Source organism: Typopeltis vanoorti, chromosome 20 (genome assembly GCF_054136105.1).
Source record: "Typopeltis vanoorti isolate ZY-2024b chromosome 20, IOZ_Tvanoo_1.0, whole genome shotgun sequence".
Classification (NCBI taxonomy): Eukaryota; Metazoa; Arthropoda; class Arachnida; order Uropygi; family Thelyphonidae; genus Typopeltis; species Typopeltis vanoorti.
In genome coordinates this window covers 82,944,039-82,968,884 of record NC_143568.1, presented here as the reverse complement: position 1 = coordinate 82,968,884, position 24,846 = coordinate 82,944,039, and the positions used below count along the sequence as shown (strand labels likewise).

Genomic DNA, 24,846 nt, shown 5'->3' with positions numbered 1-24,846 from the left:
GATTGCTAGGATAATAGGGTCATTCAGCCAAAGGTTAGTTAGCCAGTCTCATATGAAAGGATGGCAAGAATTTCCTCCTATAAAACAAACCAGCCAGAAAATAGATGACTAACAGACATGGCAGACTGCAGATAAAATGCACTTCCCTATCATAAGTTTAATTATTTATACGATTATTACTTGAAGAAAATTTTTTATTTAGAGGCACTTGTGACATTGAAAAAACATGTGAACATTACAAACTGAAAAAATTTTATTAATAAGATATGTAACCAAATATTTCAAACTGAAATATCTGGTTGTTTTCATAAGAAAAAAATTTGTTATTCATCAAATTTTAACTGCCATTTCAACTTTCATCAACATTAAATTTTGATTATATTTGTCAAAGGAATTATTGCACAGATTTGCAACATCACAGTTAATAACAATTGACTGTTTCAACAATGTAAAAAAAAAACAATGGTGCACGTATTAAATCTAAATCACATGCATTAAATATATATATACATCTTTAATACATATAATTTAGATTTATATATATATATATATATATATATATATGGGGTGGACCAGGATATGATGCTCTATAGAGGCCAACATGGTTCTGTTAAAGGTAGATCCTGCCTTAGCAATCTATTAACTATTCATAATAGAATAACATCTGAGATGGACAAAGGAACTTACACAGTGGTACTTCTGAATTTTGCTAAGGCTTTTGACAGGATACCCCATAGAACACTGTTACGCAAATTGGAGCAGATGGGAATGGATATTAAATTGGTGATATGGATAGGAGAATGGCTCAGGGAGAGATACCATAAGGTGGTGTATGGAGGAGCTGAGTCCAGAATGAGGCAAGTGACCAGTGGTGTGCCTCAGGGCTCTGTGCTTGGGCCAATGTTGTTTAATTTGTATATAAATGATATAGGAAATGGCTTAAAGGGAGATATTCAGTTGTTTGCTGATAATGCAAAGTTGTGTAGTGCAATAAAAAATCAAGATGATGTTGAAAGTTTGCAGGAGGATTTAAATAAGTTGGTAAAATGGACAAAAGATAATGGATGTCAGTTCAATGTGGAAAAGTGTAAAGTCATACATTTTGGGATTAAAAGATTACCAGCTGTGTACTACATCGATGGAAAGGTACTCCAAGAGATTGATGAGGCTAGGGACTTAGGGGTATTGGTAGATAGGGAGATGAAGTTCAGAGGACACATTGCTAAGGTGTCCAAGATTGCACATAGGATTACTTGGTTGTTGAGGAACACACTGACATCCAGAGATAAAGAGGTTATTATTCCCCTTTATAAAGCATCGATACTTCCACATTTGGATTACTGTGCTCAGGTCTGGTCACCTGGATTCCTTGAAGATGAGGAGGCTGTGAAGAGGGTTCAGAGAATAGTGACCAAGTTGGCGAGTGATATAAAAAATGCTCCCTACATTGATAGATTGAGAGCTTGTGGATTGCAGAGATTGGTTGATAGGCGAAGAAGAGGGAATATGATAGAAACATTCAAATTACTGAAAGGTTTTTATAGGATTGATGCAGGGGAAATGTTTCAGCTGTGTGATAGTGATGGAAGAACAAGAGGTCATCTCTGGAAATTAAAGAAGAGTGTGGTTAACAAAGGTGTCAGAACAAGGTTTTTTGCCTGGAGGGTCATGAATGAGTGAAATTCATTGCCTGACTTAGTTGTGAGCTCTTCGTCTGTAAATGAATTCAAGAAGAGATATGAAAGATATTGTTTTGCTAGTTTGGGTCTCCGGCAATGAGTCTACTGACTCCACGGAGATACCCATAATAATAATAATATATATTATATCTATTCTATATATATATAAAGATAAGCCGAAATTTGAAACGTTTTTATGTCACGTTTTTTGTCTTACCGGCCCGGAACTTGGGGGGGGGTGCCGTAGGTGCCAGAACCTCCCCTAGTATGTACGTATGTATATATATATATATATATATATATATATATATATTATATAGATAGATAGATATACAGTCATACCCGAAGTTACGCGGTAGGTGGGACCAACAAAAAGTGCGTAAGTCGAATTCGCGTGACTCGGGCATAATTTTGCATACAAACATACAAAATATTAGTTAATTGGGATCAAAGATTTACAAAAACATCTATACTTTTTTTAAGAAATATAATCATAATTGTAGTTTTTCGTACATTAAAAAAAAGAGTTATTTCGATGTCGATGGTTTCATAAAATCTAATAGATTCGTTTGACGGCATAATGTCTTTTTCTTGCCATGCAAAATTTCTTCATAGCAAGCTAATGATTTTTTTATTCCTTGCCTTGTGGCTACAATTTGTTTCTCATTAGAATCTATGTCCTCCATAATCTATAAACCTTTCTTTTATGATTGTTCTTACTGTGGATTCCTGTAGATCAAACTTCTTTGCTAGCTCACAAATTTTCATTCCGCCTTCAAAATCCTTAATCATGTTGAGTTTTGTTTCCAAAGTCAATGTTTTTCTTTTCTTGCTAGCTGTAGAAGAATCGGACTTGCTTCCTTTAGATGACATTATTATTTTTTATGTGATAAAATTTTTATCAAGAACATAACATTAAACAATCGCAAGATTTGTAAACTATAAAAATCGTGTATGAATGGAGACTGCGCGAAACACATCAGTGCTTGTTCACAGCATGTGCGACACTGGCAAATGCAGCCGGTGCTGGAAAGATACGACTAGTGATGAGGTGTGAAGCGAGATGGGAATACATACATATGTGAAACCGCGTAACTCAAGATTCGCGTAAGTCGGGGTATGACTGTATATAGATATATCATATATATATATGGTCTGCGCAGTTAGCTTAGTGATTTTGCGCTTCACAACCATATGCCTGGGGAAGGAGTGTCCTAGGTTCAATTCCCATCGGTTACATGAGGAACTGAAGAATCTTGCTCAGCCAGACCCAAGTTAGCTGGTTTTGGGCATGGACAAAAGGTCTTTTTCCCCCCAGTTTATCCTGGGGTTTTTCATCCCACAAAGCAGACAAACCGGCCTTGAGAACTCAACACTACAGGACATAAGATACACCGGGGCGTAGGGCTGACCACCCTATCCTGTGAACAGTTTGAGGTCCGATGATTAACAAACCCTTGACACCACAAGGTAAATGAGGGTAAAAGGAAGATGAAATGGTATATATATATATATAAATCCTCTCGTGTGGATTTGTATATTAAAAATAAGATATCCATTTCATTAAATCTTGCACAGAAGTCCAGTTGTGTTCTGATTAGTGTCTTATACAATGGCCCTATTATTTCCTTATTGCTATTTGTCAGTATCCTTCACATTATGGCAATAATTTTTGGAGTAGCTTTTACGTCTTTGGCACTATATCTTGCAACTTTTACTATCCCCTGCTCTGCTTTTCTGACTTACTGCTGGCAAATTTATTCAATACAGTATGTCTCATCATCAGGCTGAAATCCATTACTTCACACTAGAATGTCCCAGAAATTCTGGTATTTGTTCTGTATATAATTCCTTTTTAATTATTTTGTGTGTGTGTGTGTATATATATATATATATATATATATATATATATATATATATTTTGTCCCATGGGTTCTTAAATAGTATCATATTACTGCCCAGAATGCAGAGGAATGAAAAAAATTCTGTAATATCAATTTTCTTCTCCCTTCATGTAGCTGTCTGTTTTTTTTTTTTTTTTTTTTTGTATGTTCATTCCTCTAATGATGTGATGCAATTTCATCACATGTGTGAATTACATTAGTATTAATAATCATAGAGAGATCTTAAGCATTCATTAATCTGTGTTGGCAGATTTTGTTCAACAGGTAAAGTGTTCTAATGTTATGCCATATGAGAAAATGATATCAATTAAACTGTTGCCTTTCCAAATATTGAGCTCCTTTTTTTTTATTGTCTGTTCTTAGATTAATTTATTATGTTCCTAGTGTGCCTAGATAAAGGTGGTGATGTTTAGAAGAAGTTTGCTTAAACTATACAGAATAGTTTAAGTTTCTCAGAATAGGAGCAAAGGATTGGAACATAAACAGATTCAATACAAAGAATATGATGCATATCTGATACAAGCCAGATTCAAATTTATGTTAAAAAAAAACAAAAACTAATTTCTCTATAATAGTACTATAACTAGCAGAATTCATTTCTGACTTACTCATACAGAGATTCAACTAATGTGAAAACCCAAAACACAGCTAAGATATTTATTTAAAAAAATTATGAATATATATATTACAGTCAATTCTCCCTATAGAAAACTTGTAGGAGAAAAGTAATAGCTCGTTATTGTTTCAGATTTGATATAGTGAATTTTCCAGCATTGATATATTATGGGGAATTAGCTAGGGCTAATCAGAAGTCTGTTATAATCAATAAGTTTACTGTAATGGTATTCATTTTAGAGAGAGTTCACTGTATTTTAAGTCCTAGCACAGTGTACTAAATTATGGAGTCTATAAAAAAATAAAAAAATAAATAAAGCTACTAAATACATTATTCGGATACTGAATTAAATTCAGTAATATTATTATTTTATTTTATTTTTTTGCCCAGAAAAAAGAAACTTTCTCACCTTTACTTTTCTGAGAATATTCAATCGCAGTTCTTCTTGTCTGCTCAAATATAGCATCTAAATCAAATGTTCTTGCCTTTTTTCCTTTAAAAAAAAAAGGCTTAGGATAAATTAATAAAAGTGTTGCAAAAAAACATTTTAATCTTTAGATAATATGTGACTAAATACCATCCAAATCAAAAAGCAAAAATTCTGCATGGATAATACAAATTCCAAAACAAACTATATAATCTTCACAACTGACAATAAATTTTAATGAACTCATTCTTCTTAGTTTTGCAATAATTAATTGCTATAATTAAGTAATTAAAGCTTAGCAATCTACAGGTCATTTATAGTTAAACTCATTCGGCTTAAAATTGCAGTAACTTCTGTTTAAATATCCTTAAATAAACCTATGAGCAAATCAAACATCTATGGCAAGTTATTTTGCTGGTTGACACTAAATTACACCAATAAAATTAATACAAATTGCTTTCACTGAAGACAGTTTGTTTTAAGATACACAGTTTATGAAAATCAGTTCTGAAAATAATCTCATGTTCAGAGTAGCTTGAGGACAACTAAAGTTAGTAATCTGTTTTAAAATGAAGGATATATTTTATTTGCATTTCATTAAATGCAATTTAAGCTGAAAATTACAAAGAAAATCACTATAATCAATAAAACCCTTATAATGATTATGGTTCAATATAAGCATTGATTACAAAACTGGCTCTAACATTTTTAAAATGAAACAAATTTAGCATTATTTTGCTTTGTACAGATATTTGTCAAATTAACACCAGAAAGCAATTATATAAACTGAGCAAATGATGATGATAGCAACTAATAAAGATTTTGTGCATACCAGGATATTAATAATTTAACAGCAATAGAAATAGTAAAACAGCAATATAACTTATATGTTGCATCTGCTATGAAAAAAAAATCAATATATTTTATCTAACTATTTTCTGATTATTTATAGTAACAGCCACTTTTATATTGTCAAACTGATCATTTTCATACATTTCACAACTATCACAAACTTCTATGCTCATCACTGTGCATCTCTGAAAACACAATTATGCATCAAGATACTCCTGAATAACAAATTATTATTAACATCTGAGCCCCATGAAATTAGAAACTCACTGTGAGAGGTACACATTATTACACACACACACACACACACACACACACACACACACACACACACACACAAAGCTCATCTAACCATCCTTAAACTCATGGAAAGGCTCGTGTTCACAGTACATGTTAATTTATTTTTGCGGTACTGATGACAACACAGAATGATAAGAAAATAATTAATATTTATTAATTTATCTGCTGATATTTCACTGGTATTACATCCAGCATCTTCAGAGCACAAAAACAGTTTGTCACAGGATGCAAAACAACAACAACAATTTGGTATAACAATGGGACTAGTTTAAATAACTGTAACAGACAACACAAGGAACTAAGGTCCTAATTAAGGTACCATTTATGTTGGAAAAAGAGAGAAAACAAGTATTAATTAGATCTTAAAATGACTGTCACCCAGATTTTTGGTAAATTTATACAGCCATACTTCTTGAGGTTTGGAGTATGTTTTAAAGCTTCTGTTGATTTCAGAAACAATCTCTCTGATTTATAATAACTTCTGTGTAACACATTTGTTTTCTTCCAATTGATCCTGTGTCAAGGGGCATCCAAGGCATGGTCTGCTAGACCTGACTTGCCATAATGATAGTGTCAGATGTATTTTTTTATGTTCACCAAGGCAAATGTCAACAATTTTCCTGTCTGTCCATAGTAAGCTCAATCACAAGAACAGGGCACTTCATAAACTCCTGGATGTGATAAAGAAAAGAGTTTGTCCTTTGGGTGAGTGAATGAGTGTTGCCAATTTGGCATAAGGTTTAAATACAGTGCATAGCTGATGTTTATTAAGTACTCTAGATATCTTTTCAAATGTGACTTGAATGTATGGGATGGTACCATCCACCTTGGTGAACATAAAAAATACATTCGGCACTATCATTATGGCAAGTCAGGTCTAGCAGACATCATGGTCTGCTAGACCTGATGTCTGCATACCTGTGCTTGAATGGAGCCAACTTGGTTTTCTGTTATAACTAAAACTCTGTCTTCATGTTCTGTGATAGAGCAAAAGCAATCTTTTAGCAAACATCTGGAACATATTCGATTGGTTTAAAATGCTGCCCAGAGCCTGGATACAAAGTTATGTGAAATTCCAAGCTCTGGCAATATCAGTAATTCGGTGGCCTTCAAGCTTTCCACTAATTTTTTCCCATGTGAAATCATCTAGATGATGTCTTTGAAACATTACAAGACATCCAAGTTTGCAACTTTATTCCTTCATGAAAAGAGCTTGCTTCAAACACAATTCACTTAGTGCAGCCTTTTGCCTTTTATCTTGTTGAGTGCTACCACATGACCCCTTTGTACTTGATTCAAAATTTTTAATGTGTAGCTGCTTTCTACACGAAATCTTCAGTTATACAAATTTCCATAAACTGATTTGTCTGAATTTGTGGTTGTTCATCCTTAGGTTGTAGACAGCAGTGTATATGCATGAATGTCATATAGCCTGTGATCTATGAAGAAATGCCTTGGTTTTTTCCCAAAGAAATAGAAAGGAAAAACCAATTTTTTCTTAAGTTCATTAATAACAGCAATAAGTACATCTAGTAATCATAAAGTGACATGTGTTGTTTTCTGTATTATCAGAGAAAGTTATGGCATGCTTTCACCATTATCATCCCTCAAAACACAGCTAGAACTAATATCCAAAAATGGCTACAGCTACAGTCATTGTTACAATGATTTCATCAGTGATGGTATAATTCCATATCATGGCAATGATGAGGAAACACAAGAGCCATGAGAGGGGCAGATCAGTATACAGCAAACATATTCTGATTTTCATAATGGATTTGTTAAGGGGTGCTCTTGCTTAAGTAATATGATTGCCTTTTATAATAGAAAAGTGACAAGAGCAGTTGATGAGGGAAAGGCATACACTGCCATTTTCTTGCATTTTGCAAAGGCATTTGACAGGGTGCCACATAATAAGCTGATATTTAAGTTAGAGAATATGGTTTAGATGTCGGGTTAATCAACTGGATTCAGGATTGGCTGTATGGTAGGTATCAGAGAGTTGTGTATGGTGGGACAATATCAAGGAAGCAGAAGGTTACAAGTGGGGTTCCACAGGGCTCAGTACTGGAACCTGTATTGTTTAAACTTTATATCAATGACGTTGTGAATGGATTGCAAGGGGATATTCAGTTGTTTGCAGATAATGTGAAGCTGAGAAGGGTTATTAGTAATAGTGCAGATGTGGCACCCTGCAAGAGGATTTGAATAAACTAGACAGATGGGCAAATGAATGGGGATATCAGTTTAATGCAGCAGAATGTCAAGTCTTGAAGTTTGGGATACATCGATGGGAGGAGCTGTACTGGAGGAACAAGGGGTGATGATTGATAGAAAACTGAAATTCAGGGGGCATATTGCAAAGGTGGTGAAGGTAACCCAGAGAATTGCTGCAATACCAAGAAGGACACTGACCTGTAGAGATAGAAGAGTTATCATTCCGTTGCGTAAGACCCTGCTCAGACCAAACTTAAGACTATTATTCTCATATTTGGTCCTCAGTATTTGAAGGGGATAAATTAACTGTGGAACGGGTGCAGAGGCAAATAATAAAGATGGTTTCAGGATTGTACAATGTTAGTTATGAGGATTGGCTAGGAGAATGTGGACTGCAGAGTTTGGTGGAAAGAAGAAGGAGAGGTGATATGATCGAGACTTTTAAACTGTTGAGAGGTAGTTACAGAGTGGACACTGCAGAGTTCTTCACTTGGTGGAGCAGCAGGTAGAGTGGTTTCTTTGCGTGGAGGGTGGTGGAACCGCAAAATGAATTGCCTGATAGAGTGGTGAGAGCAAGAACGGTCAATGAGTTCAACGAGTGCTATGATAGACTTTGTGTGTCCTAGGAAGGACCTACCAAGATGAGTCTCTTGACTCCATGGAGGCCTGAATAATAATAAAGTATCCATTATATTTTTTCTATTATGGAGATCACAAACACAGTTGTGGCCTTGTGCAAGATCTCTTAGCTGCTTCTTTCTCCAAATAACTATGTATGGTAGCAGAATAATAACCAAAACCAGCACTATCAAAAATTATTTTGAAAACTGCTGCTTTGGAAAAATACTAATTTTTGGCCTTCCAGAATTTTTAGTCCAAAATGTATTAATGTATTCTGTAGCATTTGACATTTGTAAATAAATAACATTCTACGATTCATAAATCATAGTTCCATTTACACATGTCAAATAAATTATGTTTCGGAAATCCACACATTAATCTTTCTCTTGACATACAAATAATCTGAATGTCTTTATTATTATCAGTAGTAGTAGCATTACAATGAGACACCATCAAGGCCTCATTGCAGGAGGGCACTCTACTCTACTCTGCTACACATGTAGCAGAGTAGTATCCCCTACTACTTAATTCTCCAATTACAATACAACAACACTACTACCATCAATGCTATCTACCACCCAGTACTTGTTGGCTATGAATGCTATCTACCAAAATACTTGTTGGCTATGAATTTAAATGACATTATTATTTCAGTATTCTGAAATAAGTGTTAAGATACATATCACAATTATCTTAAGTATACTTACCAAAGCCAGAAAATCCCATTACAGAGGTCATGTCATTGGCTTCTGGATCCAGAATATTTTCATTAAGTATACGTTCTGATTTTTCTTCTTTTCCAGAAAAATTTTTACTTTCCAGCTTTCGGCTTTCTATTAAAATAAAATTTTGTTTTTTATTATACACATTATTAATGATCTGTATTTTACTAAAACAACAGCACTAAATTTTTGAATATCTGAAATAAGTGAAACATAGTTCAATAAGGATGATATCCTGATAGAAATGAAATGGCATGATGTTTTCCATGAGGATAGAAAGCATAAGAAGAGGGGAAGGAATATTGTTGATGATAGCAGGCTAATTATGTCTACACAAAGTGAAGATGCAAGATGTAAATAGTGGCAATGGTTTTGAGTCAGTATGGTGTGAAGTAGAGATTGACAGGAAGAGAGAGATTTTGTTGGATGCTGCTATAGACCAGAGAATGTGGAGGGTGGTGATGAAGAAATGTATAAGTAACTTGGGTTATTGAACAAGGGAAGGGTAATTATTATGAATGATTTTAATTATGGCAATATAGATTGGAATGAACACACAGCATTTGGGAATAAGGAAAATTAATTTTTTGAGTTCTTGAAGGACAACTAGATATCATATATGAAATAGATATCATGTATGAAATAGATATCATGTATGAAATAGATATCATGTATGATGAAATAGAATGGTGTATAATGGAAGTTGGAGGCAAGAAAGATTGAGTTATTTGTGCTATGGGTGATTGGAACGCAAAAGTTGGATCATAGAGAACATCTGCACATGCGAGTCCATTTGGACTAGGAATTCGGAACGAGAGAGGACAAAAGCAGACTGATTTCTGTAACAAGCACAGTCTCATCATAACTAACACTTATTTTGAGCAAAACCAACAGCACGATACACATGGGAAAGTCCAGTTGGAAGATACAAAAATCAATTAGACTATATTGTAGTCAGTAAACGTTACTTCAATGGAATACGGAACTCAAAGGTGATGCCAAGTGCTGACTGTGGATCTGATCATAGACTGGTCTTCATGAAGATGAATATTTGCCTAAAAACAATAAAATTTAAAAGAACTCAACCCCTAAAATGGGATCTGCAAATGGTACAAAATCCGATAATAAAATCAAAATTTAATGAAAATATTTCAGAACTGCTGTATGCACAGTTGCAAAACGAAAATGAACCCTCTCAGTGGAATAGACTACAAGCAACTATCATAACATCTGCTAAAAACCACATCAATAAACAAGAAAGAAAGAAAAAACCATGGATAACTCAAGAGGTAATCAACCTTACTGATGAAAGAAGAACATGGAAAAGAGGAGCAAATGAAGAAGAAAGGTTAAGATATAAAACTTTGGATAAAAGAATGAAACAGCTATGTAAAAGATTGAAAGAAAACTGGATAAATAGGCAGTGCACTGAGATAGAATTACAAAATAAGAACAAAACCAGAGAAGCATTCTTGAAAGTGAAAGAACTTAATGGAAAAACAAAATGTACACAGTCTAATAACATCAAGGACAAAGATGGAAACATACTCATTGATATGTTTCCATCTTTGGAAAGATATCAATGAAAAGATAAATGGAAGATGGTGGAGTACTTATCAGATCTCTATGATGATGATAATGGTAACATGATAGATGATTCACGACACCTTAAGTTAAACATAACAACAGATACCACTCTACCCACAAGAAAGGCGGTAGAACATGTAATTAAGAATCTTCCTAATAATTAATCTCCTGGGTGTGATAATATTCCAGATGAAGTGCTGAAAGCTTTGAATGGCAATAATAACTATTTAGTGGAATCCATTCAGGACATCTATAAAACAATACAATTGCCTGAAGCTTTTACAACATCTATCTGCATACCAATTCCAAAGAAACATAATGCACAAAATTGTGAGCCTAAATATCCCATGCATCTAAAATTATTTTAACCATCGTTAACAAACAAATTGAAAGAGCCATAATTGGTGACTTGAGTGAACAACAGAAAGGCTTCACAGAGGAATGGGAACCATTAATGCTATCCTGGAACTAAAGATACTAATAGAAAGATCACTTGAAAGAAATAGGAACATTTACATGTGCTTCAGAGACTTTCAGAAGGCTTTTGACCAGGTGAAACATAATAAAATGTTCAATATATTAGATAAATTAGACATAGAAGATCATGTACTTAAGATTATAAAAATGATTTACACCAAACAGAAAATGCAGCTGTTTAACTCTGAGACTTCTGAAGTGAAAATAAAAAGAGGAGTTAGACAAGGTTGTATCCGTTCACCAAATCTATTTAATATCTATAGTGAGACAGTGATGAAAAAAATTGAAAAACAAAAAACAGGAATTAGTGTCAGTATTAGTATAAAATACAACAATCTTAGATATGCTGATGATACCATTCTAATAGCAGAAAACAGAAACAAATTAATCAAATTACTGCAGCTACTAATTGAAGAAGGTAAAGAACTTGGATTAGATATTAATGAAATGAAAACCAAATTTATGAAAAATCTCAAAAGAAAGCAGATCCAAGCCAGAAATATTCATAAACAATATGAAAATTGAACATACAACAGAATACAAATATTTAGGCACCTACTTTACTGCAGATGGAAAGCAAGATAAAGAAATAAAAATAAGAACAGCCATAGCTAAAGATGCATTCTGGAAAAATAAAGATCTGCTCAGAAGTTCTGTGAGTATCAAGACAAAGAAAAGAATGATAAGAACATTAGTATGGCCAATTTTCACATATGGAAGTGAGACCTGGATATTCAAACAGAGAGTAAGGCAACAGATAATGGCCTTTGAAATGTGGTGCTATAGGAGAGCTCTGAAAATCCCATGGACAGAACATGTGACAAATACAGATGTCCTACAGAGAATGAGAACACAGAGATCTTTATTACAGGAAATGATCCAGAGAAAGATGAGATTGGCAGGACATGTACTGAGAGGCTCAGCAGGACAGAGGATACTAACAGTTTTAGAAGGAAAAATTATGGGAAAAGGAAAAAACGAAGAACATGGCTTGAAGATATAAGATCATGGACAGGATCACATGGCTATGCAGAAACAAAAAGGAAAGCCACCAACAGAGAGAACTGGAAGGGCATGGTGCTGCACTCTCTCACTGATGAAGCTAAATGAAGAAGAAGAAGGTTATTCTAATGGCCTGAACTCTAGTAAAATGAAAATAAAATTACAATAAATAAAATAAACTAAACTACATCAAAGCTATATTTAATAGTCATATATTCTATTTAAGACAACATCAGAGAAACATTCTTTCATATAGATAGTTTTGTTACAGTGAAAATTATGTCCTAATTTAACATGATAATTGTTTTATTAGATTTAAGATCCTGGATTACCTATGGTTCTATATACAATTAACTCTTAGGGAGAAGGGTTAAGTGGGTAGAATATGTGCCTTCCATATGTTTGAGATTTTTAGACCATCGTTATTGTTAAGATTATAGAGTGATTGATAAGAATCTCACAGGCCTCCTTAAATTTACGTTCATACCATGTTTTGGTGTGATGTAAACAACAGGTGCTTTTCCAGTCAATTCTATGTAAAGTGTTCAGGGCATGATCAGACATTTCTGATCATGCCTTGAACACTTTACATAGAATTGATTAGATATAGGAGGGGATGGCTTAATTGTGAGTGAGCAGGAGATATATGAGGAAATTAATAAGCTTGATGTCAACAAAGCAACAGGATTTGATGACATATCACCACATATCTTAAGGGAATGTTCCAGGGAATTTGCAGTAGCACTGGCATTTTTTCTTTTTTTTTTAATATTTATTTGTCCCACACGAGAGGTACAAGAACCTATCACAACACATGAGTGCAGTGTATGAAGTGCAGATAAGGGATGAGAAAGAAGAAACCTACTGACATTCTTTTTAAAGAGCTATAGGTTGAAATTGTTGGGAAACACATAATGGAGAGGGTTGTTCCAAAAGACAGAGGCAGATGGAATAAATGAGGAAGAGGAGAAGCATGTTCAACGAGTTTACAGTTATACTGCAAAGGATGTTGGACAGCTACCACTCTTGTTTTAACAGGCCTAACAGCAAGTGGATGAATGATGTTTGCATTCACTGGAGCAGTGACTATGAAAATACCTGTAGAACAGACACAGAACTGAAACATCACTGATGCATCAGTGAGATAGAGGTTGAAGTGAGCTTGTGAGGGAAGTATCATCTATAAGATGAATTGCTCTCCTCTGATTCCATTGTATAAGGCTTGATCAGGCCTCATATGGATTATTGTGCATAGATTTGATCACCGAGTTTTCATGGTGATGAGGATGGGTCAAGAGAAGACTCGCAATGAAGGTCAGTGGTCTCTGGAATGTGAAGACATTGAATTGCAAAGACCTGTCAATAGAAAGAAAGGGTATGATTGAGACATATAAGTTAGTCAGGGGTTGTTTTCAGATTGGCAAAGAAGAAATTTTTCAGAGCATGGGAAAGGAGGGGTAGAAAAGAAGCCACTCCTGGAAACTGTATAAGGAGGGTGTGAGCAGAGGAGTGAGGTAAAGGTTCTTTCCATAGAGAGCGGTTTATGCATGGAATGCATTGCCTCAGTGTGTTGTGAATGTGGACACACATGAATCAGTTTAAGACAGTTGAATAAGCTTTGTGAGTGTCATAGTATCTACAATGCACAATGAGTCTCCGACTCCATGGAGGTCAGATGTTAATAATAATAATAAGGTAAAAAAAAAGGGGCCGACAACAGACCATTAAAGACTATGGAGTCTAAAGTATTTAACTGATGACTCCATGAAAGTTGTGTGATGATGATAACGAATTAAGCATAATGAACTGATCTATTCATATAAATTTATAACCATTTCTTACCAAACATTGCAAACAAAAAACACTGTACAATAATAGTGGGAGATCAGGGGAGAACCAGAGATCATCCCTGGAAACAGTATAAAGAGGGTGTGAGGGGCAGGTTTTTTTCGTGCAGAGCTGTGAATGATTGGAATGCCTTGCCTGAGAATGTGGTGTCTGCAAAGAGTTTGAATGTGTTTAAAACACGGTATGATGAGCTGTGTGTGTGTGTGTGTGATAAAAGGACCTCCCAGATGAGTCTTTGACTCCTTGAGGTCTTGGGGTGGTAGTAATAATAATAATAATATAACATTGCATAACAACATTAATTCCAATAACTGATTATTACATATTCCTAGCTACTGTTTACATACAATTTGTATAATTACATGCTTACAAGATAAAGGCTGCGTAATATGAACCATAACTTGTCTGAGTACATCCTAGCCTTCATTAGTCAAACACGTTCACTTGAATGTGTACACAAGCAGAACGTTCTAAACAATTGGAAATATTTTAAAAACATCAGTCTCTTCTATAACTAAATAGTGGTTGTCACTTTTGTTAGTCCTTCTGTTTTGTCTACTTGTTTGTATATTTACACCTGAAGAAATCCTGTGAAATTAGGATGAAATGTCATGTTGACAATTAAAATAAATGTTACACTTATTCCGGTGTTCTGCCTTAAACTTTAATCAAATATTCATAAGTCAGCAAAGTTTATATACGTGTATATACTGGGGAGGTCCCCCCCTCCTGCTGAGTTCTGGGCTGGTAAGCCAGTAAGACAAAAAACGTGACATAAAAATGTTTCGAATTTCGGCTTATCTTTTTATACATATGGAGTAGATATATTCTTCTACTACCTAGACATCCACAAACATCCATGCCATCAGTATGATTTGAACTAACAACCTATTGGTTGGAGAAGAAAGATCAACAAACAAACCACCACTGTATTTTACTTACTGTTTCTAATAAACCATAAATTGCCAACCCAATTCTGGATCCTGGTTCTCAACAGAATCTAGAATTGGGCTGACAATTTATGGTTCATAAGGGATATGACAGAACTCAAGCATCAAATTATAGGCCTCTCCAACACTTTAACAACTGACACATAGAGAGACCTATAATTCGATGACTGAGTTCTGTCACCTACCTTATGAAGAGGCACAATCTTGCTTTCCTTCCACTTCTTTGGAACTTGACTCATTGTAAGACTCATATTAAACAAATATGTCAAGGAAGATGCCAACTCTGGCACATTCCTTCAAAATATGTGGTGATATATTATCTCCACAGCCTTGTTAACATCAAGTTTGTTCAATTCCCCAAATATCTCCTTACATCTCCTTACAGTCAGCCCTCAAACTCTCTATGATGTCACATTCACAAGAATAAAAGACCTTTATGAACTACTTATTAAATATCTCAACTATATCTTCAGTAGCAGTTGTTCTTATACCATTTTCTCCAATCAATGTCATTCTTCCATAATCTTTTTTTTGCTGGCTACTTATCAAAAGAACTCCCTAGGATTCTTTTTGGCTTCATTAGCTAACTGCTGCTCATACTTCACTTTTGCTACCCTTACCAACCAAGTCACCTTCCTTGCCTGTTCTTTGTAATCTTCGTGAAATTGATTATTACCACTTCTCTTACCATAATGCCTTGTTCCCCTCTATTTTGCATGCTTAATCTCTTCATTCTTCCATTTCACACCTACCTTATTTAATCTTCTGACCCTTGAAATACATTTAGATATTGCTTCTACTGGATAGTTCTCGAACATCACCCAAGCTGCATTGATCTCCTTTCCAGCCAACTCTTCATTCCATGCAACACCCGCAAGCTGTCTCCTGAACTTCTCATAATCACCAGTCTTGCGGTTTCACATATACCCCGTCCTTACAGTGCTGCAACCACCCAGGTAATTACTTCATGGTCACGCTCACCAAATGGAGGGTGATTGGATACCTTATTTATAATTACATCCTTTGATGAACTGATCAAATCCAAGACCCTCGATTCTCGTATGCCCTCTGTTACATAATGCCTGAGGTAGTTGTCCCTCAAAAACCCAAGAAACTCATTTTCTTTACTTCCACTTGCTATCTCATTATCCCAGTCTATATTGCCATAATTAAAATTGCCCATGATCATGCTTTTCTTATTTGCTGCCTACTTTGATTATACATTTCATGGTCACTATCACCATCTACATTATCAGGTCTACAACAACATCCGACTAAGTATTTCATTCTATTCACCTCTACCTCAAAACCACTGGCACTATTTCTCTCTTGCACATTCTTGTATAGACATAACTCTTTCTCTATCATCAATAGCACTTCCCCTCCTTCTATCTCACGAAACGAATACCCTTCGATCTCTATTCCTGTCAGGATGTCATTCTCAACCAGCCATGTCTCACTTATTCTGACAATTCTTGGGTGAACAGACTCAATTAATGAAACTTTCGTTTGCCTTGTTTCTTACACTTCTAGCATTTGTATACAAACATAACAGCTCATTTCCTGGATCTATAGCAAGTTTCACTGATACCACTTATTAGATGCGACTTCTCTATACTTAACTCGAGCCATTTCTTTTTCTCCTAATTCATCTTAGAACCTTCTTCAAATCCAACTATTTACTCTAGATCCTGGGCCATCCCCTTCCCTTTTTGTCTACACACACTTTCACATCCTCTTTAAGCATCAGCGTTTCTCACACTGTGTTCCCCTGTCCACCCTGTTTGTCTTGCACACTTGTTCTCTCATTCTCTATATTCGTGCTACCCACTTCATTCATAGCCACCACCTCAATCTCTCCTTTCTTACTCTTCTGCTCTTTTACATCACTTCTTACTTGATCAGATCCATTCTCTGTGCTGATTTCTCTATCTTCCAGCAGGCAGCAGTCTCTCCAAATGGCTCAAACAAAAAACATTCAAATGCAGTCCATCACTTTTATTCTGTTTAATTCATTCTTCAAGTTCATTCCACACATTAACAAATTGCACTACTTTTTCCTCACACATTTTCACTAACATCATTCGCAATCTTCGCTCTCCACCTCATTTCATCAGTGTCATACCTGGGCAACACACTGACCACTTTACCATCACACTATTATCTTTTATCCTTCTCAACAACCTCCTGATATCCAATCTTATATGTTCCTTGTTCCCATTCAAGTCATTTGTCCCTATTACCACTAAAACTCTTTTGCTCACTTACTCCTCATATACAATGCCTCAATCACTCTATTCATTTTTAGCTCCAGAAAAACAAAACTTATGCATTTTCTTGTTTACCACATCTCTAATAATTGAATCCCCATACAATGCTACTTGTGGGTCTTTCGTTGCCTCTTTCAAACATACAATTCGTTTTCATCATTTTCACTCTTCCATACATATCTTGAATTTTCTGAATTTCGCTCAGCATCTGCTTCATCTCTTGCCTCATCTTAACCAACTCAGCTTTCAAATCTTTCATCACATTTTCGCTCTCATTCACTCTCTCAATTTTATTGCCAGCCATACATGCTTGTTTGCTTCAACACTGCTTGCCACCTTACCTTTAACTGCACTCTGTTTTTCAACTTCTGCTACATTCATATCCCTTTCGTCTTTCTTACCATCAATTGTTAAGTTCATTAGATTGCTCATTCGCTTTTACAAAACTTTCTTACCATTTTTTCATTACTCTTTTACACTGTCCCCTTTCACATGAGCAATCATTCTTCTTGTGGTAGTGCAGTGGATTGGCTACCTGATAGGTATTAGCAAGTTGTGTATAGGGGAGCAATATCCTGGAAGAGGAAAGTCACTAGTGGCGTGGCTGAGGGGTCTGTTTTAGGGCCATTGCTGTTTAACTGTATGTTAATGATATTGGAGAAGATCTGGATGGGGATATTCAGTTGTTTGCTGATGATGCAAAGTTGGGATGAGCTATGAGGAGTAGAGAAGATGTTGAGACCTTACAAGAAGACTTGAAAGATTGAATGAATGGGCAAGGGAGCAAGGATGCCAGTTTAATGTTGTAAAATGTGAGGTTTCAAAATTTGGGAAACAAAGATCAGAATTTATGCCTGGTAGGAATATATTGTTGGAGGTGGAAAGGGTAACACATAAGACTAACAACTCATCTCCAGAAAATGCTTATAATGTGTTCCTTCATACTATAGCAGGAATCAAAAACCAGGTCATTCCCAATCAAGGGATGGCAATGTTACTAACTGTGCTAAGAAACTGCAGAAGAGATCTTATAATGATGTAATCGATATAATAATCGTCTTATAAATAATATGAAATGAATAAAAAAAAATGAATACCTGACTTTAGAAAAACTTATGCTAGCAAATGAGCATCGAATACAAAACTGTTAATTCTCTGTTGTGGGCAACGCCAAATGTGGTTTCACAAACCCTTTAGTAATAAATTTACTAAAATGCACACAATTCATTAAGGTACATTCGTCAACGGCCAGTTCACTAAACCTCATAGAAAGAAAAAAAAAAAAAAATATATATATATATATATATATATATATATATATATATATATATATATATATCATTAGAGAAGTGGTATTTCGATTGCTGAGTGTTAAGATAGTTTTCACACGCCTTCTGATGTTTTTAAACCACTGGGTTGGTTCGTGTACTAATGAGAAACAGACTACTAACTTCGCTACTACCGCCTGTTCTTTTATTTACAAATCGGAAACTTCATATCTCCTTTCACAAGACCATGGCATAATAAATCGAAAACTGAGCACAAAATAACAACATAGGACCTCCCAGATGAGTCTTTGACTCCACGAGGTCTTGGGGTAATAATAATAAATCATATCACCGAGAAATGAGGTATAGCGTAGCCGCCAACCAGTTATAAACGCGGCATTACCAACAACATTCGAAGTTGCTATTCTATAACTCAACCCTCCAGTAAAGTAGAGAGATGTATGAATTAAAGCATTTTTTTTTAATCAGGTGTAGTCCAGTTAAAAAAAAAACAGTGTATGCTTCTTAAAAATTTACTATACAGAAATATTTTAAAATCACAGATTTCACTTTACCTCGAAGAACTTTCATTTCTTCCAGGTCGTCTTCCATAATTTAATTATATAAGGTAATCTGATCCAGAATAAACACGTGAAGTGCAACTTTGATATGATAAGAAATGTGACGGATCTGTTGACAAACAAAACACAACAATTACACGTGAAGAATTCTCCTAAAACTATCTATAAACTTAACAAATCACACACTACTTAACGTCACCCCGTTTGCTTCAACAGTAAACCCAGATAAAACATTTCACATGGAGTTCTCATATGACGTCACTTGCACTCCTGCGTCATCTTACGGAAAGTTACTCTATACCACATCACATCACAATAAATTATTATTATTATTATTATTATTATGCGACACCTCCAGGGATCCAAAGACTCATCGAGGGAGAATGTGTGCCAACAGCATCGAACGATTGAACTCTTCCAACTACTAACCGCGCTCAAACTTGCTTAACTTTTTGCAGAGCAATTAGTGGCAGAGGCTCTACCAATCGACCAACCTTTGCTGGCAAAGCTTGATAGAGCCTCATTATCTATATTACATAATTCGTAGTCTGCAATATCCCATTCTATACAGTATATCTGTCTGTTAATGTGATGACAGTAGAAAAGTAGCAGAAATTAGTGGAAGGATACTTCTCTGTAAAAGAGAATAAGGAATAATGTGTGAAGATTCCGATTCAGGGTGGGCAAAACAACATGTTGGAGTGTTTCATTTGGGTAACCCAAGGATTGGTTTGGATTTGGTCATAGCATCAAGGGATGCATGCTATGAACAAATCTTTTATCAGTTAATATCATTTTGACTGAGCTATTTGTATATAGAGGCTGGTAACTTCACATCGGTTGCCTTGATATCCCATAATTCAAAGCAGAATTATGGCAGAATTTTTACTTTCAGACTTGTGTGATAGTAAGCATTATGAGAAGGGCCACTACCCTAGTTTTGACTTTTATTCACGTCTCATTAATGGGAGATACCAAGGTTGAAGTAATGCATAAGTCATCACCTTATTATTAAAATACTCTAGATCAGAGATAGATGTTGCAAGTTTTTTTCACTGATATGAAGTTATTAGCCTCTATATACAAACAGCCTAGTCTTGATACTTCATGTGCAAACATTGTTTGCATACACTTGGATAAAGGATTAAACCATGAATATAATTTCTTGGCAACTTTAATTTATAGTAAAACCAAGTGAAAAAACTTTCTAATTTAATCTAATTTGAGCTGCATAATATTGATTTTCGAATTGCAGCTAAAAAAACTGTTCGACTTTGACAAAATATTAAGGGTAAAAGACGATTAATAAATAATTAGCTATATTATGCTAATAGTGTATTTCGGTGAAATTAGATGCCAGAAAGTATGATTTTTATAAGACATGAAAAAAAAAAATGTAGCATATGAAATCAGATGGTAAATAGATGATGCGCGATAATTCTGATTCATTAGGTCGCACTTTGTATCACAACTGACCTGTGATCCGTAACGGAAGATGGGAAAGAAAATGATTTTTTCGTGAATACATCACAGTACTAATAAAGCGCATGTTTAGGCAATGATAAACCACATGTAAAAAAATATATATATAAATCGATAAATACAGCAACCAGTATTTATTTACTTTAACTCATTTACTTTAACAACCAAAAATGAGGGGTTGTTAAAGTAAATGAGCTACTACCGAGTTGCCATGATAGTTGTTATTAGATAGCAATCGGTCGGTTCATATGTACGCGCGTGCGTGCTTTCTGGCGTTTATATATTTTGTAACCTACACAAAATATATTACAAGATTTTCTAAATATCAGATATACATTGACTTGCAAAGGCACTACGTTAAATAGCTTATGTGGATGATATTGCTTAAAAGATGATAAACATCTAAACTTCAGACAAGATGCTTACTTATTCAGAAAACTTAACTTTTGTTCCCAGCAGCCTTTAACAATTTAATCTCTTAAGAAACGAAGCTTAATATAAAGAACAGGAACCACATCAGAGAATCTTGAACGTTCTGAAAATATGTGTAATCGATATGAAACATAAATTCTGTGCAACTGCACTAAACAAAATTCTTATGTTTACATTGTATTATGTAACACGAATGAATTATTGTTCTTGGGTAACCAAGAACAATAACACGTGATTCCTTTCATATAGTTTTGAAAGAAAGAAAAAAAAAAATCGGAAACTTAAGATAAACAAATACCATTCCAGGACATATTAGAAGTGTATTTGCTTGTATTATTCCACATGAAAGAAACAGATGGGCAGTGGCGGCCCGTACATAAGCACTGCGACACTACAGCACCCACAAGGAAAAAATGAAAAATTTAAATTTTGTTTGTGTTTATAAATAATAACAATGCTTACAACATTATATAAATGCAATACAATATGTTAAAGGTTACAGCTTATGTTTTGACATTGATTGAATAGTTAATAATTGGAATTGTTCGATTAACGCTTTTGATTATGAAACAGATGCGCTGTGATCTAACGCCGATATTCGTTTGCACTTGTCATTGCATGTTACGTCATTCAGATACTGCTCAAATGGCAGTATATTTTTAGTATCCTTAAGCGCCTTATTGCTGTGAGATATGAACAGTTTATTATTGGTGCGTGTGCGTGGTGAACTATTTTTTGTAAATCTTATTTTATTTTGTTAAAATAACATATAATTATTTATTTAATATAGATACAAGGCTGAATTATGACGAGTGTCACTGTTGAAAATATGAAAAGAATTATGTTTTTTCAATTATCGTTACACGAAACAAAAGCACTGCGATCTAACACCGATATTCGTTTGCTCTTGTCATTGATACGAAACTTTTATTATTAGTGTTTGTTCATGGTGAGGATGAAATATTTTTAATAAAGCAATTTTTAATATGTAAATTTATTTATTAATAAATTCGTTACTGATTAGAAAGTTTTTTTTTTTTTTTATGCAGCACCCCGACTTAAAATTTTCACCGGCCGCCACTGCAGATGGGATATAATAAATTTATTAATCAATAATGTAGAGAAAACAAAAATAAACTCGGAAACAGGACGGGTAGTTCAAATAACTGAAATCAAACATCCAGCCTTATGGCAGCAAACCAAAACGCTCCACATAGATTACAATTTTTTTTTTTTTTATTACAATGGTATTGTTTTGGGGTGAAGAACGGAGGAGAGCTTTTAATTCAGATAAAAAAAAATACTCAGTCTCTGAATATTTTTTATACGTACTGCACGTAATGTTATACTGTATGTAATATCTCTTTCTCAGGGCCGCATTTATACTTTTGGAAGCCCGAGGCGCAACATCATTATGAGGCCCTCAAAAATAAGCATTTTTTAAGTTTATTGAAAATAAAAGTCAACATTTCCATAATAACTTATTTTAATAACACAATACAACATTGGTATACATATATTTGCATTTTAAAAAAGTATAAAAATAAATCAATTCAAATTTAAATAAAAAAATTAATAACTAAAAGATTTTTTTCTGGCTTTGGTTTTAGCAAATATATCTATAATGTCATCATAATTGATCGAGTCCATTACGTCTGATTCAATGCATAATAACGACAGGTCACTTGTTTTATTTTGGTGTAAGTTGCTTTTTAAATAATTTTTTATTCGTTTCAACATTGAAAATGAGCATTCAGCACTTGCATTTAAAATAGGCATCTTCAAAAATATTTTTAAAATTGTTTCTACGTTCGGAAAAGTAGACCTTAACCCATCGTTTATAAATTTGTACATATTTTTAATTGAAGAATTTTCTTCCTTTATCATTATTAAAAATTGCTTAACTTCATCAGTAAATTTTATACTAGTCTAGTACTTGTCTTGATCTATATCTTCCCTTCAAAAAAATGTCAAACATATCTAATATGTCGAAATAGCTTTTTGTTCTTTCATTAATTTCCAAAATTAGCTTATCGCAAATGACATTAAAAGTGTTCACAGCGAAAATTTCTTTCCCATGTAATATAATCGCATTGTTAGATTGTGAAACTTTGTCACTCATTTTTTTTTCGTTTTTTAACTTTCCTTTTCATCTTTAAATTTTGTCTCATCTGTTAATAAATTCACTTCTTCATTTACAGCAGCAAAACTATTTCTTATATCTAAAATAAAACCAACTAAAGAGTGCTAACAAATTATTAGCTAAAAACAAATCCATATCGGGATCTTGTAGAGATTTACTAGTAGAATTTATTCGTTGAAAAATTTTGTCCCACACAACTTTAAAATTGCTGTTTCTGGTTTGTCAAAATGTTCAGCCAATGATGAGCTCTCTAATTTAGAAATAGGTTTTTCATGAGGAGAAATGAATAACTCAAGTAATGCGTCTTTAATTTGTTTATATCCACGTTTCAAAGCCAATATAGCGTCAGCTCTTGCAGACCACTTCGTCTCACTTACTCTTTTAACTGTTAAAGATTATTTTTCTAAATGTTTAAGGAGTATACTCTATCTTCTTGTTGAAGATGAAAAGTCATTATATACATTTTTAATAAAACAAAAATATTACACTGCCTCCGGACAAGATTCCGCGGCATAGTTGCCAATTAAATTTAAGGAATGACTAGAGCACGGTATATAATGTGCAGAGGGACTACGTTTTTTCAGCCTAGCTTGTAAACCTGTATAGATACCTTTTATATTGGCAGCGTTATCATAGCTTTGCCCTCTGCACATTTTTATATCTAAAGATAATTCTTCTAATTTTTTTTAATACTACCTCTTCTAAATATAAGGAATTATGTTGTGCAATTCTGATGAACCCGATAAATGTTTCTCTAATGTCAGAATTTGCGGCAACATACTAAATATCATAGCTAGTTGGCCATTATGGGCAATGTCTGGCGTTGAATCGAGTATTGTTGCAAAATAAGCAGCTGCCTTAATTTCTGATATTAATATTTCTCTTGTTTTTTTTAGCTATTATCGCTATGAATTCATCACAAGTATGGTAAGAAAGATAATTTGATCTGCCAGAATCACATTTGGCGTACATTTTCATGCGATGTTTTAAAAAATCATCAAATTTGTTCCTTTGTTTATTCGCCTTTTTACAGTAAAAATGTGATATGTTTACATTTCTGACATATATTCTATTGCGTTCTGTGTGTTCTTTTTTTAAATTTTCGATTTTACAAACATTCTGGGGTATATTTATTAAAATATGCTCGATAAACTGTTCATTAATAGTAAGTGGCCACATTGCTATATCGGTAGGATAAGAGATAGCTGGCTTGCTGGTAAGTACAGACTCCGATTGAAAATTTTCTTCAGAATCCTCTTGATTTGTTTCATTTATTTATTTCTCTCCTATGTTTTCCACATCATTTTGATGTTCTTCATTTTCACTTTCATCTCCTCCTGATATTGATACCAATGTTTCGTTTTCATTCCGAGAACTGTGAAGTACAACTTCAGTTCTATGAAATTCTTCATTTTCAGAACGCGAGAAATACAAAATCGCCCCCTTTTGACTATTTGGCTGTTTTTCATTT

At 34.2% G+C, this 24,846-nt stretch overlaps 1 protein-coding gene across 4 annotated transcripts in view; it reads right to left on the bottom strand.

The window, feature by feature from the left end:
- Window positions 1-21,359, bottom strand: part of LOC150095607 (WD repeat-containing protein 70) — a 198,270-nt gene extending 176,911 nt beyond the window's left edge. The window contains exons 1-4 of one of the 4 annotated variants that reach the window (XM_090410794.1): window positions 21,245-21,359; window positions 19,313-19,427; window positions 9,321-9,446; window positions 4,609-4,692 (exon numbers count right to left, since the gene is read on the bottom strand). In XM_090410794.1, the coding sequence (XP_090266920.1) occupies window positions 4,609-4,692; window positions 9,321-9,446; window positions 19,313-19,349 (247 nt within the window). In that variant the 5' untranslated portion in view covers window positions 19,350-19,427; window positions 21,245-21,359. Of the gene's footprint in view, window positions 1-4,608; window positions 4,693-9,320; window positions 9,447-19,312; window positions 19,601-21,226 lie in introns of those variants that run through there. The other 3 variants (XM_090410793.1, XM_090410796.1, XM_090410795.1) reach the window with 3 other exon arrangements.
- Window positions 21,360-24,846: the final 3,487 nt, after the last annotated feature.